The sequence below is a fragment of the Lepidochelys kempii genome, chromosome 7 (genome assembly GCF_965140265.1).
Source record: "Lepidochelys kempii isolate rLepKem1 chromosome 7, rLepKem1.hap2, whole genome shotgun sequence".
NCBI lineage: Eukaryota > Metazoa > Chordata > Testudines > Cheloniidae > Lepidochelys > Lepidochelys kempii.
Genome location: NC_133262.1, coordinates 44,570,051 through 44,589,351, shown reverse-complemented (window position 1 = coordinate 44,589,351; position 19,301 = coordinate 44,570,051). Strand labels below are relative to the sequence as shown.

Below are 19,301 nucleotides of genomic sequence, written 5' to 3'. Positions count from 1 at the left end.
TGCTAGAAGAGGGCCTCATCCTCCCTGATTGAACTAACCTCGTTATCCCTAGCCTGATTCTTGCTTGCATATTTATACCTGCCTCTGGAAATTTCTACTACTTGCATCTGATGAAGTGGGTATTCACCCCCCGAAAGCTTATGCTCCAATATGTCTGTTAGTCTATAAGGTGCCACAGGACTCTTTGTCGCTTACAAAGAAATCGTGAGTCTGGGCCCTGAGAGGGAAGCAGACTTGCGGTGGGTCTCTCTTACTGGTGTTGGGTTTGTATTCTTTAGCAATTGAAACTAAACACAGCAGCCCAGGAGGCAGGGAAGACATTCTAAAATTAATCATTTCTGTTTTTGTTGGAATGTTTTATGGCTATGAGTAATTGTATGTATTTTTGTTTATTAACACAGTAAGCCTAAATTAGCCTGTGCCCTAGTTCTTGCTACAATCTAGAAGTTAGTCAGATTTAAAAAATCCAGACTCTATTTGCTAGAGAAATAAAAACAAAAAAAGATTAGACTTGCCCCTCCTTCCCTTCTCAAGACCCATTTTTAAAAACTTATTCATAAGCTAATAGGCTCTCTTGTAAATTCTTTACATTTTTGTTCTGTACTCAGAGAAAGTAATACATTTAGGGAAGATACACTATTATTCGTAAATAAAAGTTTAATCTGTGATTTGTAGTGCAAATCTCAATTTGTCCTTTAATATGGAGGTGTCGTACCTTCATAATGACAGCATGACTGTACAATTGATCCAATTTCGCTGTAAAATGGATCAAAGTTAAGCTACACTTACATTGAAGCAGTATGAAAATGTGCAGATTGCAATTTCAGTTATAGTTCACTTCTGTTTAATAGAACTTTCCTGGAAGAAATATAACACACTTGTATATAAAAACATGTGTATTATTTAAAGACACTAGATAAATTATACCTGATTAAAATTTAACCTCACTGTTCATCCATCTAGACAGAAAAAAGGGAGTGACAGTTTCTTCTTCTGCATCCAGAGCCTGGCTGCCAATATATGTAATCCTGAAAATAAATTCAACAAAAAAAGCCTCCTTTATTGGAGTTCTTGGAAGTGAATGTGTAAATTGTGTGGAAAGACTGGATCTTCTGGGAAGGCTGAAGTTGAATGAATTGTGCTAAATGATATCTCAGTGCCTTGAAGATATCAGTTCAGTGATTGAAGCTGTATGTATGGTTGCCATCTCAGAAGTAAGCTAGAATGGAAAGGGAATTATTCTACCTGTGCCCGTCTTGAGGCAGGTCATGTGGTAACTTTTTTGAGTATTCATTTGTGTGTGTATGTTTAGAATTATCAGTCACTGAACTTCTATAACTATACTCAAGGAAAATATCAAGATTGTCAGATGCCTCTTTAGTGTGTTAAATTCACAGCTTGATTAAATGTAGTAAAATAAATGCACTGCAATCTCTTTACTGAGGGCAGAACTTAAAAAAGCAATAAGGGTAGTCTTGAGTAACTTAACAAAACATGAAGGTCAGTAGCATTGCTGTTAGCGTTATACTGTGTGAGAAGGTCTTGACTTCATTAAAAATGAAGGTAGGTAGTTCAGAAATTTTCAGTACCAAATTAACATTTGCATGTCTTGCTCTAAAAACATGGATTTTATCCATTTTGAGATTCATTCATTCCTCCCCCTTCCTCTTCAGATCTTCCTTGATCCCACTTATCCTGTCCTCTAATCCAGGGGTTTTGAAAATAAACTAGTAAAAGAATTTAAACTCAATGACAAACTTTTTCTACCCTTATAATGAGAGTTTACAATGATGATTGTGGCTGTCTGGAGACCATACCTTTTTATCAAGCAAGCATTAAATATCAGCTTTAATGAGAACCCCACTACTTCTCTCATTCAGCTCTTGGCTTGAACTTTTAGATCATTCAGCATTGTGGTATTGCTAGCCCACCCTACTCTAGGGAGTGAGTGGTTCAGGGCTGATAGTCTCCCCATCCACCTATTGAATCTTGACATTCTCAGAATTTTGTACTGCAATCTTGTATTTGTTTGCCAGAAAAATACCTTCTGCACTACTTTGAAAATGTTGGCAAGAAGAAGAACTAATGATACTTAATATTAAATTCTGTAGCTTGTTTGTGTTTTTAAATTGATCTCACTTTGTCACACTTCTCGTATTTCTGATTAAAAGTAGCTATCGTGTATTTCTTAGAAGATGCTGTATAGGAAAAGTATTTGCTGTAATGTTATTTTGTGCTCCGTATTAGACATTCCATTGCTACCAAATGGAAGTGTATCTGAAGCAGAATATTTGATGCACGCTAATTTTAAAACATGTCCTTTTTCTTACCTCTGTATAGACAACACAAATGTAAATTGTCTCAAGTTAGGATGGGCTTCAGTAACTAAAATCAAACAGAGCAGTTTCTTTTAGTGCTATATTTTGTATAGTTCCTAAACACTTGTCTGCTCAGGATAGGTCAACAATTTCCTCCTAACATAAATGTATATGGTGCCTATAGAAATAGTGGTTAGAAACACTGTTTACTGTACACAAGCTTCAGGCTGTTTAGAACATACTGTTTTAGGCTCTCGTGCAACTTAAAAATAATACACTCCTTTTTCTACCTAGCAAAGGAGAATCTACTGTGTTCAAGGCTCATACGGCAACTGTAAGAAGCGTTCAGTTCTCCAGTGATGGACAATCCTTGGTTACAGCTTCTGATGACAAAACAGTCAAAGTATGGACAGTTCACAGACAGAAATTTCTCTTTTCCTTGAGCCAGCACATAAACTGGGTTCGCTGTGCCAAGTAAGTACGACCCGCTGGCAAAAAGCGGTGGTCATGTATGTCTTAAAACAAAGAGTGCATTCAACATGCGGCTTTGGTGTAACAACATTGCCTTATGCTTCAAATCAGTCCTGAGCTGAAGTAATTTTGAACAGGTATAGACATCCATATATCCTGTTGCCCAACCCCCAGGTAAATGTAACATCTCAGTTTTTTTCTTTAGCAGTTGGATTTGTGATGACTGGGAGAACTGCATGGAGAGTTGCCTGCTGGGTGCAAAGGATGCAGACCTCTTGAGATACCTAGATAGACTTGTATGCAGTGCTGGGGAGGAACAAGTGGTACATGACATAGGGGAAAGATAGGAGAAAGGTCCTGGAGGCCGAATTTAGGGCAGTAGGTAAGATATATATATATATTTTTTTTAAAAGTCCTCCATGATAGCATTCTCTGAAATGCTTCCAGTTCTATGTGTAGTGCCAGTTTGATAGTCAAACAGCAGGGTCTCAAGGAGACTATGGTGTCGGGAGGAGGGATTTAGGTTTATTAGAAACCGGAGAACCTTTTGGGAAAGGAGGGAGCCTGTACAGGAAGGACTGGCTCCACCTAAACTAATATGGAATGAGATTGCTGGCATGTAAAATTAAAAAGCTTGTAATGGAGTTTTTAAACTAGGGCTGGGGGAAAGCCAACAGGTATGAAGGTGCACACAGTTCGGACAGACACATCCCTGAGGGGAGGATTTATTAAAGTGGATGCTATATAGTCTAATAAAGAGGAGATGATAGAATTTGATGAAGTAGGTAGGAACTGAAGAGAAAGTCAAACAAAGACATAACTAAATATTGACAAACTTTATAAGTGCTTGTATACAAATACAAGAGGTCTAAATAGGGAGATGGTTAAACTTGAGTGCCTGGTTTTAAATGAGGATATTGATTATTGCCATTGTTCAACCGTAGGACATGGTAAAACCACTGTACAGAAAATATAGGAATGACAAAGTAGGTCTTACTGGTGTGGGAGTGGCAGTATATGTGGGGGAATAAAAGCATAGAGTCAATTATAGTAACTATCTTAAATGAATCAAAGAGTATAAAAGAATTTCTATGGATGGAAATTCTATGCTTGAATAATAATCATAAGGAATAATAATCCCTATAGCAGTAGGAATATACTGCTGACAACCTGACCAAGATGGTAAGGGTGATTGTGAAATGCTCAGGGAGATTAGAGAGGCTACAAAAAACAGAAAACCCAGTAATAATGCAGGATTTTTCATCTATCGTCATGTTGACTGGGTATGTGTTCTCAGGATGGGATGCAGAGGTAAATGTTTCTAGATACCATTAATGATTACTTCTTGGAGCAGCTAGTCGTGGAACCCACAAAGGGAGAGGCAATTTTTGATTTAGTCCTAAATGGTGTGCAGGATCTGGTTGTAGAGGTGAACATAGCTGAACCACTCAGTAATAGTGATCATAATGTGATTAAATTTAACATACTGGGTGGGGGGAAATGCCAGTAAAACTGACCACAGTAGCATTTAACTCAGTGGTTCTCAAACTTTTGCACTAGTGACCCCTTTCACACAGCAAGCCTCTGAGTGTGACCCCCGCCCCCTTCTAAATTTAAAAACACAATTTTTTTAATATTTAACACAATTATAAATGCTGGAGAATCAAGCAGGGTTTGGCGGTGGTGACCGACAGCTCGCGACCCCCTCCCCCCATTTAAATACCTTATGACTCCCTGTTTGAGAACCCCTGATTTAACTTGAAAAAGGGAATTACAAAAAAAATGAGGAAATTAAAAGGGACAGTCACAAGAGTGAATGCATGCCAACTGCATGGAAATGTTAAAAACACCATAATATAGGCTCAAACTATGTGTACCCTCTTACTGGGTGTGGTTGTGGTGGGTTTTTTTATTTTTTTTATTTTTTTGAAGACCAAAAAAATGCCACCATGGCTAAACAACCGAGTGAAAGAGGTGGTTCGAGGCAAAAAGGCATTCTTTAAAAATTGGAAGTCAAATCCCACTGAGGAAAATAGAAAGGAGCATAAACTCTGGGAAGTCAAATATAATTAGGCCGGCCAAAAAAGAATTTAAAGAGCAGCTAGCAAAAACACAAAAAGTAACAGCTAAATTTAAGTACATCAGAAGTAGGACAAAGCCCACTGAACAATCAGTGGAGCAACTGGATGATGGAGGTGCTAAAGGAGAATTCTAGGAAGACAAGGCTATGGTGGAGAAGCAAAATGAATTATTTGCATCAGTCTTCACTGCAGGAGATGTGAGAGAGATTGTCACACCGGAGACATTCTTTTTAGGTGTCACGTTAGAGGAACTGTGTCTGACTAAGGTGTCAGTAGAAGAGGTTTTGGAACAACTTGATAAATTAAACAGTAATAAGTCACCAGGAACACATGATATTCACCCAAGAGTTCTGAAGGAGCTCAAGTATGATATTGCAGAACTGTTAACTGTGGTATGTAGCTTATCCCTTAAATTGGCCTTGGTACAGTTGACTGGAGGATAGCTAATGTAACACCCATGTTTTAAAAAGGCTCCAGAGGCAATCCTGGCAATTACAGGCTGGTAAACCTAACTTCAGTAGCAGGAAAATTGTTTGAAATTATAGGAAAGAACAGAATGATCAGACACATAGATGAATACAAATTAGTGGGGAAGAGTCGACATGGCTTTTGTAAAGGGAAATCATGCCTCAACAGTCTATTAAAATTCTTTGAGGGAATCAACAACCATGTGGACAAGGGTGCTCCAGGGGATATAGTGTACTTGGACTTTCAGAAACCCTTTGACAAGGTCTCTCACCAAAGGCTCTTAAGCAAAGTAAGCAATCATGGGATAAGAGGGAAGGTCCTCTCATGGATCAGTAACTGGTTAAAAGATAGGAAAGAGAGGGTAGGAATAAACAGCCTCTTTTCAGAATGGAGAGAGGTAAATGGCCAGGTCCCCCAAGAATCTGTACTGGGACCAGTGCTGTTCAACACATTCATAAATGATCTGGAAAAAGGGGTTAACAGTGAGGTGGCAATGTTTGCAGACTATACAAAATTACTCAAGATAACTAAGTCTAAAGCAGACTGTGAAGAGTTACAGAAGGATCTTAAAAAACTGTGTCATTGGGCAATAAAATAGCAGATAAAATTCACTGTTGATCAATTCAAAGTAATGCACACTGGATAACACAATCTGAACTATACATACAAAACGATGGGTGTGATGGGTTCTGTCATAGAGACCCCCTTAGGACTGTCACCTTCTGTGCTGAAACTACCTCTGAGCCCGTTTTCTCTGATGGCTTGGGACTCTAGAACCCTGTCTTGTTGAGCCAGACATGCTAGCCTGCTGCACCACGGACCCAGGGTCTGAACTATGCCCCCAAAGCTGCAGGCTTAACTGAAAACGGCTCAGCAAGTACTCCTGTCTCCAGCACCCAGACATCCAGCTCCCAATAGGATCCAAACCCCAAATAAATCCGTTTTACCCTGTATAAAGCTTATAGAGGGTAAACTCATAAATTGTCCACCCTCTATAACACTGATAGAGAGAGATGCACAGCTGTTTGCTCCCCCAGGTATTAATCATTTACTCTGAGTTTGTTAATAAACAAAAGTGATGATTGAGTATAAAAAGTAGGATTCAAGTGGTTTCAAGTAATAACAGGCAGAACAAAGTAAGTTACTAAGCACAATGAACCAAAACACGCAAGTCTAAGCCTAATGCAGTTAAGAAACTGAATACAAGTAAATCTCACCTTCCGATGTTCCAGTAAACTGTTTTCATAGACTAGACTCTTTAGTCTGGGGCTAATCCTTTCCCCTGGTACTGTTCTTGTTAGTTCCAGTTCAGGTGGTAACTAGGGGTTTTCTCATGACTGGCAGCCCCCTTTGTTCTGTTCCACCCCCTTTTATATCTTTGGCACAAGGTGGGAATCTTTTGTATCCCTGGGTTCCCACCCCTCCTTCTAAATGGAAAAGCACCAAGTTTCAGATGGATTCCAGTACCAGGTGACATGGTCACATGTCACTGTAAGACCTCCTTCTTCATTACCTAGTAGCTGGGAGACACTTATACAGGAAGGGTTGCAGGTAAACAAACCCATTCACAGTTCATTGATTCTGAAGCACCCTTAATGGCTTCCACTTAACATGTTTATATCAGTAATACAAGTTTATATCTTAGGTCTTGGCTATACTTGCAAGTTAGAGCACATTAAATCAGCCCCGGGCACCCTAACTCCTGAGGTGTCCACACTGGCAAGGCACTTAGAGCGCCTGGACTCTGCGGCTGGAGTGCTCCTGGTAATCCACCTCCACAAGAAGCATAGACCTTGCTGAAACGCTCGGGTGTCCGTGTGGATGATGTGTTGCAATACTTCGCTGTGATTGGCCTCCCAAAACATCCCATAATCCCCTGAAGTCAAGTGGCCACTCTTGGCATTGTTTTGGACTCGGCTGCAGGCATGGGGATATCCCCTTTCAAAGCTCCACTTCTGACAGCTGCCATGCTTATCTGCTCTGGAACAAAGCAAACCATTACTGTGGAATGTGGTGTGCGTGTGTGTGAGGGCGGGGGGGGGGGGGTTTGAGACCAGGGTTTCCCCTTGCTGCTGTCTGAACTTACAAGACAACATGCTGACATGCTCTCTGCCCCCCAAAACACACACACTCTCCCCTCACATACACATAACATACTCTCTGTCACACTCAACCCTCCCCTGCCCCTATTTGAAAAGCAAACTGTAGCCACTTGCATGCTGGGAGAGCAACCACAATGCACTGCTCTCTCTGGCTTTGCAAGAGGAGCTAATGTGGCCACGCCGCTGTGCTTATTGCTGACAGTGTAAACGCATGGCAGCGCTTTCCCTGCTGCTGTCTCTGAGGGCTGGTTTGACTCCCAGCGCTTTACATGTGCAAATGTAGCCATGGCCTTATTCTCCTAACTCCAGACATAGAAATAATACATGGAAACAAATAGGATGAAACAGTAGATCATAAGGTTTGTAATGATCCTTACAAGAGACCTTTTGCAAAAAGCATATTCCAGTTACATTATATTCACACTCATAAGCATATTTCCATAAATATATGGAGTGTAACGTCACAACGGATAAGAACATAAGAATGGCCATACTGAGTCAGACCAAAGGTCCATCCAGCTCAGTATCCTGTCTACCAACAGTGGCCAATGCCAGGTGCCCCAGAGGGAATGAACCCAACAAGTAATGATCAAGTGATATCTCTCCTGCCATCCTTCTCTACCCTCTGACAAACAGAGGCTAGGGACACCATTCCTTACTGGCTAATAGCCATTAATGGACTTAATGGATTCTACACAGGGTGTTGTCACTCAAGAAATATCTTGGAGTCATTGTGGATAGTTCTCTGAAAACATCTCAATGGGCAGTGACAGTCAAAAAGGCTAACAATGTCAGAGACCATTAAGAAAGGGATAGATAACAAGACAGAAAATATCATAATGTTCCTATATAAATCCATGGTACTCCCACACCTAGTGTGCAGTTCTGCTTTTCCCATCTCAAAAAAAATATATTAGAATTGGAAACGGTACAGAAAAGGGCAACAAAAATGATTATGGGTATGGAATAGTTTTCCTATGAGGAGAGATTAAAAAGAGTGGGACTTTTCAGCTTGGAAAAGAGATGACCTCAGAGAGGCTATGATAAAGGTCTATAAAATTGTGACTGGTGTAGAGAAAGTGATTAAGGAAGTGTTATTTACTCCTTCACATTATGGAAGAACCAGGGGTCAATGAAATGTTTAGGCAGCAAGTTGAAAACAAACAAAAGGAAGTACTTCTTCATACAGTTGTACAGTCAACCTGTGGAATTTGTCAGAGGATGCTGTGAAGGCCAAAAGTATAACTGGATTCAAAAAAGAATTCGGTCTCCATCCAGGGATCGCTCAAGAAATTGCCCTGTTCTGTTCATTCCCTCTGAAGCATCTGGCACTGGTTGCTGTTGGAAGACAGGCTGTTGGGCTAGATGGACCATTGGTCTGACCCAGTATGGCCATTCTTATGGTCTTTTCTGTCCATAAGAGAAGCCAGCTGTTTAGTTATTTCAACCCTGTTTCACTTCTTCTTACCCTGTCTAGTATGGCGATTCCTTTCGACAGCAGAAAGCAGTATTAAAACGCTTATCTAAATATATCTGATCACCTTTTAGGCTGATCAGGCCTCTGATTAGAAATTATCATCTGCACTCCTGTCCCTGCCTCGTTAGGAGAAATCTTTTTTTTTTTTTTAAAGGGAAAGTGTACTTTAAGAATGAAGATGGTCTTGGAGAAGAACTATATATAAAACTTTGGCATTTTGATGTGCTAAACTTGCTGTTATTTTAGGTATTCAATATGGAAGCTTGTAATGGTCTGATAAACAATTATCACTTGTGGTTTTAGTCAGAAAAGCACATATGACTACAAATAATAGCAAAAGTACTGTAGAAAATGAAAGAATCAGCTTAAATGGGAAAGAATGCTGCTTTTAAAAAGCAGCTGTCATTTAGTTCTAACTGATTTTGATGCAGTATATATTAAATGAAGAACCCCTAAAATGTCCATAAAGTAAGGCTGCTGTTTCATCTGGGAGTTATAGTGACATTAATCTCTAATATTGCTGTCGTACTCTGGTGTTGGGGTGTGTGTGAGAATATACATGATGCGATATCGAAATAGTGTTATCCCCATTATGTTATACACATGACTGTAATTCTTTCATTGCAACCTAAAGCCTTAATCATGTAAATATTTATGCATGTGAGGTGTGTTGATCTCAGTGGTGTGACTTGCATGCGTGAAGTTGTTGGAGAGGGCAGCTTAAGGTTGCACTAGTCTGGTACTGTCAAACAGCGTTTCTAATGCTACAGTTACTGTTGCCTATTTTGAACTTCTACTAATAGTCTTAACCAGAAATATAGGAATTTTGAAGACAAATAAATTACCTTTCCTACTGGTAGTGAATCTAGAAATTGTCTGAAGCAGGGCCTAGAAATGAAGCATTTGAAACAGGTTTAAATGAAAACAAGTGGGATAGATGATCTGAAATCAGTTTAACCATTTTTTCTGAATAGTCTCTTAATCTATCTTCCTGTTGTTCAATCATTTCAGTCCTTTTAGGTTGCTTTTCTCATAGAAATTAGCTTTGCAGATTTAGCTCTGCATTCTGCTACCCTTGCTCCTCAGGTAGTCATACTGACATCAGTGGGACTACTCAAAGAGTATATACTTGTCTACATGAACATTTAATTTGCGGCAAGCTGGGGTGTAAACTATCACATGCTAAGTATCTGTGGACCCTGCTGCTACACACTAACCATTCCCTAGTGCACTTTGATCTACCCTGCTTTGAAATGCGAGTAGATCGAAGTGCACTAGAGAACAGCAGGATCCACAATACAAGGCAGCAGGGTACACAATGACATTTAGTGCATGGCAGGCTAGTGCGGTGTAGATTTACATCCCAGCATGCTGTGAACTAAATATTGGTGTAGAGAAACCCTAAGATGCATCCTGCCATGAGTAAGGTATCCAGATCTAGCCCATACTGTCTATCCCCTCCAGCTCCTTATTAGTTCTGAACTTTGTTATAACTCCTATCTTTGTTTTAGATTTTCTCCTGATGGAAGACTAATAGCTTCTGCCAGCGATGATAAAACTATCAAACTATGGGATAAAACCAGCAGAGAATGTATACATTCTTTTTGTGAGCATGGTGGGTGAGTACCAGTAGAATGCGCAGGGGCAAGACACACAAGGCTGTTTTACCTGAGCCTTCCACACTGCTTTTACTGTTTGGAAGAGATTAAATCGTAACTGACTGACTGCACAGTCACATAGATCCTAGCTACACAGAAATGACCTTTAGTCACCAACAATTCCTTCCAGATATCCTATAGCTGGGCTTGAAAGTAACATGGATGTCAGTGTAAATGGAGCTAAATATATTTTAACGTCCATCTAGTGGCCTAGGTGTGAGAACAGTTCTAGAAATCATTTTAGCCACATTTATGCTGGGGACAAAACCGCATTAAATGAAACTTTTCATGTCTCTTCTCTTCAACACACAATGTTGATCTCTAGTTCTAGGGAACTTAAGGAGGTTTAGATCTCACTTCCCTTCACTAGGTTTGCCAAAACTTTATTGTGCTCTAAATTAATGAAGTTCAAGAATTAAAAGGTGTTTGTAATAATGCTTTGCACTTGTGCTGTACCTTTCATTCTAGCTCTCTAAACCATTCATAAAATTAGTCAAACCTCCTACATGTCTGTGAGGTAGGGAAGTGTTATACCTATTTTACAGCTAAAACTGAACCACCGCAAAATTAAGGGACTTCTCCAAGGTTACAGAACAAGTCAATGATAGAACTGAGACTAGAACCCATGATTTCTAGTTTTCCATTCCATAGCATCATTTGACACACACCTCCTCAATAGACCAGTAACTGCATACTGCCTTTTTTGTTTTCCCTGTCATACAATTCTCTTGTTTCAAGATAACGTCTGAATTTGTCATTAAGGTTGTATTTAATGTCATGACCTTTGATTCTGATCTCATTAATGTCATGGTACAATATTGTTATTTTTCATAAGCCTTTTTAGTACACACGGTTCCTCCACGCAACAGATTTGAGAATTTGATGAAAAGCACTATATAAGCGCCTGGTGGTATTCTTAATATGGTGCAATGTAAGGATGCTAATAGGACAGTCAGTTTTCTTGTATCTGATGTCTTGCTTGTATCAATAGAGCAAGAGTTACAAAGCACCTTACAAAGGATCTATTTTATACTTCCTTTAAAATAACAATGTGTTCAGAGGATATCGCTGCATGTTGTATCTCATAAGCACCAATTAAAGAACTCCTATGATCTTAGTAAAAAATAATTACTTCTATTAAATATTAACTTTTGAAAATTAATGTTAAGACATTTAAATCTACAAAATTCCAGAAGATTTGCTTCTGGAACTCATGTAATTGTCCTCAAATTCTTTTTAATACAAATGTATAAAATATAGTGCTATATCATATCCTGCCTTAGGGGTGTGAGAGAAGCACAAGATAAATGTTAGTTGACTTGAGCTGTGTTTAGCATCAAGTCAGAGTTCCTCCTGTCCCCATATTATTACACTAACCTACTGTAGTACTCCTTCTTGGAAGGGATCCCTTCAAGTTTAAACTGTTGGGTTTTTCTTTATAGGTTTGTGAATCATGTGGATTTTCATCCCAGTGGTACGTGCATTGCTGCAGCTGGTACAGATAACACAGTGAAGGTGTGGGATGTTAGGATGAATAGACTCCTCCAGCATTATCAAGGTAAGTTACAGACCTAGGAGAGTTTTTTGTTGTTTGTTTTTTTCCACTGTGGTATTTAACCTAATAACTGGATCCCCAGGAGGGTAGGCCAAGGGGGAAAAAAATTGCTTGCAATGCATTCTTGCTCACTTTACAAGTTGAAAATAAATCTTGCCAGATCTAAATTAAACTGTTGGCACCTCTAGGCTTTATATAGCCTGTGCTATGTCCCTACCCAACAATGTTTTCAGCTTTGTGTATCTGTTTACTTAAGTCAGACTGGGGGAACTAATCATTCTTTAGCCTCCCTATATTATTAATAATTAGTGAGTGTACATATGGCTGATAGGTGTGGAAAGCGGTAGCAATGCCAAAAAAGCAGAGCTGTCCTATCACTTCTCCTCAGTAGCCAGCTCCTCCTTCACATCTACCTCTAAAAGCATATGCTTAAACTCTTGTTACAGATAAGTGTTTTGAGAGGAACGCATTCAATAGTAAATTGGGATGTGTGCGAAGAGGCCACTGAGGCTATCAAAGTCCTTTGGTACCATAAGGAAGCAAGTGAACAGCAGCACTGTAAAAAAAGGGAACTTACCTTCCCTCCTTTCTCTCTGAGGGTTTCTGAAATTCAAAGCTACATGATCTCCTGGTACTCTAAGTGTGATGAGATAGTCCCTAGGGTTAGCCTTCAGAGATTGCTGCACTCATTTGTCAAATGACCATGTCCCTGCTTAACCACATTTTAGTAAATAATCCTTCTTAGAGGCAGTGTTTTAATGAACCAGTCTGCAAACTTCAGAACTGTAAACATGCATATATAGAGCTGTTTTTACTGTTTATAGATTTTTAAGGTCTGTGATCATCTAGTGTGACTCCCTGTATAACACAGGCCATAGGACACAGGACTTCCCTGAATTAATTCCAGTTTGCACTAGAGCATATTTTGACATTCTTCTCTGGTGTTGTCTGGACCGGTGATCTGCTAGGTCACTCAAATCCTTGACTCTGGGAGCCAGCCTTACACTGCTCTGCTGTGAGAACCCCCACTCCTGGGCTGTTCACGCACAGCCTCTGGCATGTAAGCTGCTCCTTGGATTGTGCAACCAAATGATACTAGCCAATACCTCCGGGCCCAAACACAACCCTAGGAACCGCCGTCTTGTAGTGTCTAGTTATGCCTGCTAGACGCTGAAAGCTTATATGAGTTTGTCAATTTAACAAAGAAATTGATATGTACCAGGCTTGTTATCCCAAGGGGAATCTCTGACACGCTTCAAACCAAATGCACTGCTTCAGGTAGAATAAACAGATGTATTAACTATAAAGATAGATTTTAAGTGATTATAAGTCAAAGCATAACAAGTCAGATTTGGTCAAATGAAATAAAAGCAAAACGCATTCTAAGCTGATCTTAACACTTTCAGTGTCCTTACAAACTTAGATGCTTCTTACCACAGGCTGGCTGGTTGCTCTTCAGCCAGGCTCTCCCCTTTGATCAGCGCTTCAGTCTGTTGGTGTGGTGCCTGTAGATGTAGGTGGGAGAGAGAGAGAGTGCATGGCAAATGTCTCTCCCTTTTATTATGTCCTTTCTTCCCTCTTGGCTTTGCGCCCCCACCCCTCTTTCAGAGTCAGGTGAGCATGACCTCATTGCATTTCCAAACTGACCAAAGGAAGGGAGCTGACTCACTCGAGAGTCTGACAGATTCTTTTGTTGTTGCCTAGGCCAGTGTCCTTTGTTCCTGTGAGGCTGGGCTGGGTTTGTCCCATACATGCCCTGATGAAGTGTGAACTGCCTCTCTGTTCTTGGAGAGTTTTTGCCTGGGCTTGCTTTAAGCCATGACGATACATTTTCAGCCTCATAACTATATACATGAAATTATAACCTTACTATAACATCACTATAACAACAATGTTCAGTGTATCATGAACCCTTCCGAAGACACCCAACATGACCAACTTTGCATTGGATACCACACAATCATTTTATAAAGATGAACATGGGGGTGTAATGTGTTCCCCCGAGGTACAGAGCGTCACACATATCTCTTAGGAAAACATCCAATCTTGATTTTTAAAATGTCTAGTGATGGAGAATCCACCACAACTTTTGGTAAGTTGTGCCTATGATTAATTACCCTCACTGTTAAAATATTGCACCTTATTTCTAATCTGAATTTGTCTAGCTTCAACTTCCAGCCATTTGATCACGTTATACCTTTGCTTGTTAGATTGAAGAGCCCTCTATTATTAAATTTCTGTTCCCCATGTTGATACTTATTAACTGTGATAAAGTCCCCTCTAACTTTTTCTTTAAGCTAAGCAGATAGATCTCCTTGAGTCTTTCACTATAAGGCATATTTTCCAATCCTTAATTGTTCTTGGGCTCTTCTGTGAGCCCTTTTCAATGTATCAACATTTATGTTGATAAACCTATGTTAAGAAAAACAAAGACCTTCCAGAAGAGGCTCAGTGCAGAATGCTTGTGGATGGTGGATGCGTGTCACCATATTATTGGTTACACTATAGTTGTAACCAAGAATTTCAATACAAACCAAATATTAGTGTCTGAGGTAAAGGGGGTATATTCTTTCTGTTGGCCAAAACTCCACTAGCAAAGTTGTCTGTGTATTGAGAGAAGTGCTTACTCCAAACTGTGTGTATTAGTGAAACTTAGAAATGGGTATAAAACCTCTGCTGTTATAAAACAGGCAGAACTTTTTAAATCCTTAAACTAGGGTAAAGGGCAATCTGAAACTGCTTATCAGCTTTTATGCAGTGGCAGGATAAACAGCATGTGTTTCCAGCCACACCATTATTTGGCTCTACAGTGATCTCTTCCTGCTTATGATTTAGAGAGATTAAATTGTCTGGGTCTAGTGTGGCTTAGTTGCTATTTGACTGCCAGGTTTATTTTTGTCTCTGGATTTTTAACTCTATCTTTTTCCTGCGTGGCATTTTATTGTTACACTTTTGTTATTGAAATCTTGTAAAACCAGCTATTGCATAAATCCTAATTAGGCACCAAACTTTCAGTTTGAAATAATAAATTAAAATTAATAACTTGCAATGGTTATGAGCACAGTGAATTCATGCCAGTTGCTTTGCAGATACAAATGGGTATCTCTCTCTTTCCTGCATGAGGATTTATATACCTAACTCATTTGATTTAGATAGAAGTTATGGATATCGCACATGTGAAAATGAAATTATATTTTTAGAAGAACAGATAACCATGAAATCACTCAATTCCACTAGAGGGCATCTTTTCCTTCAATATATAATCATGTTAAAAAACTGACACGTTTCTGTATGATTTTAAGGGAATCCATTGTAAGAGTCAAACTGGATTGATTAAAGAATTGTAATTGATCTTTTGTTGTTGTTGTTGCCATGACTTTGTTCCAACTGCACCATTTGTAAATGATAGTCAAAGGTTTTACAATTTGCTTTCTGCTTTTGTATAGTGTCTCTCAATAAACTAACTTATAAATAATCTGGACATACTTAATGAGCAGACAAATGAACTGTTTATCCACTACACTGATAGGAGTACTCCTGTACAGCAGATCAACTAAAAAGAGTCTGTATAGCCATGTTATTGGTGTGAAATTCACTAATATGTTAAGACCTGTTGTCATGGGCAAATCTGATACCATATTGCAAAATAAGGAAAACTAGCATCCCAGTGATATGACTTAACCTTCAACTACTCATTATCTAGGAGGAGTAAATAGTGGACTCTTCAGAATGACTGTCTGAATTTACTCAGACATAAAATTTTATTAGTGTCAAGCCATTTTGTGTATTAGGCATGATGCACTACTCTTACAGGTAGCAGGATAAAGTTATAGTGACATCTCTTACCAGTCTAGTTACAGCAAGTGCATAAATAATTAGAGGTAGCCTAATGAAAGACATTTTCCATGTCCGCCATCTGAAGTGTCTTTGGGGGTTCTGGCTAGTAACAGAATAATTTAGGGGACTAGATTATTCTATACGAGCCACTTGGAGGCAGGGACCGACTTTTTGTTCTGTGTTTATTTGCATCTAGCACAATGGAGTCTGGTCCGTGGCTGGGGCTCCTAGGTGGTACCGCAATACAAATTAATAATAAATGTTGATAGTAATTTATTCCATTTATACTTATTACATTTGGAATAAATTACTATATCATATATTGTACATTTAGGTCACAAAAACAAGTGCAATGCAGATTTCATGGAGTTGAGTACCCTGGGCAATCATCCTGATCACATTGTGCATTGCCAAAATATTTGTTTTCCATGTTTGTTTTTTGTTAAAATTTTTGGTATGGGGGTGGAGAAGGGGAGGCATCATTTGCAGCAAGGGAGAACAGAGGTTGTATTACTAACAGTAGCTTAGAATCCTTTGGATTTCCTTCAGTTTTACCCATTAGTTCTCTTTTTTTTTTAACCTACAGCCCAGAGTCATTGATCTGTGAGTAAGCCATCAGATCAGAGGTGATCCCAGATTACAGTATTTTAGGAGCCAACTCTGCTGTGCCCAAAATTTGTCAGTTCACATTGTGCTTACATTAGTCTACTGGAACAGCCCTACACTTTTTTTTTTTTTGTAACATGATGAATATTTTTTTTATTAGAACTGTTGATAAAGAACAAAAAAAGATGAAAAATACAGAACAATAGATGTACAATGGAAACCACCTTTATTGAGGTTGTGTTATGGCCATCTTAATTTATATTCTAGTCAATGGCAGCAAAAATAGCATTAACTAATCTCTGGTACTCAATGGGCTGACCATTGTCACAGTTCATGATTTACATTTTGGTCACAATACTTAAGTTCACCCTATAGACTGCAGTGACTCAATTTTAGTGGATAAATCTGCAAAAAGAGATGTGCGTATGACCTTAGTACTAGGCTAATCATAACTGGCTGTTAATATTGGCCATATGCAGTGTAGTTGTAACCATGTTGGTCCCAGGATATTGGAGAGACACTGTGTCTCTCTAATATTGGTCATACACACTTTTAAGCCTTGAATGGCAAATGGACAAGTCAGTGGCAGCGGCTTCCTCTTTCCCCTGTTGCCTCTACCATTCATTGGTATTGTTGGTTGCAGCATGAAATAGAGTTGGATCACAGCACTTGCTGTCAAACTCAGTGTGAGTGGGTTGGGGGAGGAGGAGGAGGTGGTGGTATGAAGTATCTCTTGAGGGGAATGGGAAGCAGTTGAGCTATTGATGATCGCCTCCTAACGGCCCATGATGCCAACCTCTACTACTCGTTAACTTCTCAAACATCTGGTGTGCTTTCTCCCATGCTGCCTCATATGCTTGGGAGGTGTTCCCCATTAATATCTGCAAAGCTACTTCATCATCCACCTTTAAATCTCCTTTGCTGTGAAGCCTACAAAAAATTGACAGTGATTATGCTGCTAGTTTGCTGTGACCACTGCCTATCATGCTGACCAGTATTGCATCATTCTTTGTACTCCTCCCTCTGTCTATATCTATCTGTTGTCTCACTTTCTACTTGGTCCCTGCCTCAAGAGGCTTACAATCCGTCTTTTTGTTCTGTATTTGTAAATGCCTAGAACAGTGGTGTCCCTGGTCTATGAGTTGGTCCCTAGTCACTAAGGTAGTACAGATAATAAATAGCAATAATTAATGGCAGAGGAGGACAGATGGAACTTTCTCTGAGCTTATGGCTGCCAAGAAGTACTTGGGCACAAAAGCTGTGGCTGCTTACAAAGCTTGGCCTTGACCTGTCTGGGGGGTTTGTATGGCTTCCTTCCATCCTAGAAAGTTCCCGTGCTCTTTGTTGAAGTTGAAAGTAGTTCATTTCCTGTCCTGGGCTTCAGAGGATCCACTCTTGGCCACCATCGTTCTGGTCACTTCTCTGTGCAGGCTTGGTCAAAGTATTCTGTTCTGAAATTTATTCCTTTGATAAAATACATGTATGCCCATTAACTGAATGGGTATATGGAGTGGGGGATAATAGATCTGAGTGTGGAGGTGTGGTGTTTAGATGTTGCTTGTAATTATAAGAATAGGGAGCACTGGTTGTTGGGAGTCGGAAAGGACAGGAAACTGGAAGGAGGGGGGAGGAGTTGAAGGGGCTGAGGGAGAGCTACTGAGGGTGCAATAGCAGCTTGGAAAAGAGGTTTCCATTTTAAAAAATAAAGTCCTGTTGAAGTTTGTTAGTACCTTGCCTGGCCACTACAACATTTTGGTGACAAGGATGGATCTTCTGCCTCTGAACCCATCTGCACCCTTTCTACAAAGCCCAGGTGAGCATCCAGTTGCTTTTACTGCCTTGATCCATATGTTTGAGACTTATCTGCCTGCAATCAGTGCTATAGAGATTTCTGAAGTAAGAAAGCGTGCTCTGCTAATCCACTGCCTTGGAGCAGAAGGGCAGCGTATATTTTACACTTTTCCCCTTGCAGACAATAAATATGAGACTGCACTCACTGCATTAAAGAACTTTTTTGTACCAAAAGTGAATGTAGCGAATTGCTACAGATTTCGCCAGCGTGAGCAGAAACCAAGGGAGACTATAATGCAGTATATTGCTTCCCTGGGGAGTCTGATTGTAACTTGTGACTTTGGGAATATGGCAGATGAGATGATTAGAGACCAGCTCACTGAGAAAACAACCATGCTGCTTGTAAAAGAACGTTAACTTCTAGAACTACAACTTACACTAGAAAAAGCAATAACGATTGCTACCCAGATTGAGTCAGCTACAGCTGAAGCCAAAATAATGAGCATGGATACAGGAGGCACAGTCCAGGCTGTGACTCCTTTGCAGAAAAGTTCAGTATCGCTGCAGACAAACAATTACAAGAGGAAAACTAATGAAAAACCACCAAATCAGCAAATTCAAAATACAGTAAAAGCATGCTTTTGCTGTGGATCCCCACAACACCTTGCAAGCTACACAGGATATCCGGCAAAAGTAGCTCAGTGCAATCGTTGCAAAAAGATTGGGCATTTTGCTAAAGTATGTCACAGCAGCTAGTTCAATCAACAGGTGCATGCAGTTACAATACCAGATGTTACTGTGCTGAGCATGGACAAAATCACTACTGTACATATTCCAGAACAAATAAAGTGCACGGTAAATGTTTCTGCCATACCCTCAGGCAAATCACTTTATTCAGCTAATGTTGGACACTGGCTCAGCAGTATCTATACTACCT

At 39.7% G+C, this 19,301-nt stretch overlaps 1 protein-coding gene across 4 annotated transcripts in view; it reads left to right on the top strand.

Annotated features, from left to right (window-relative positions):
* Positions 1-19,301, top strand: part of POC1A (POC1 centriolar protein A) — a 109,466-nt gene that overhangs the window by 5,971 nt on the left and 84,194 nt on the right. For 3 of the 4 annotated variants that reach the window (XR_012159880.1, XM_073352460.1, XM_073352462.1), the window contains exons 4-6: positions 2,613-2,792; positions 10,429-10,536; positions 12,018-12,133. Coding sequence is in view for 3 of the 4 variants with exons in the window: in XM_073352460.1 (XP_073208561.1) it covers positions 2,613-2,792; positions 10,429-10,536; positions 12,018-12,133 (404 nt within the window). In the remaining variant the exon portion in view is untranslated. The remainder of the gene's footprint in view (positions 1-2,612; positions 2,793-10,428; positions 10,537-12,017; positions 12,134-19,301) is intronic. The other variant, XM_073352461.1, reaches the window with a different exon arrangement.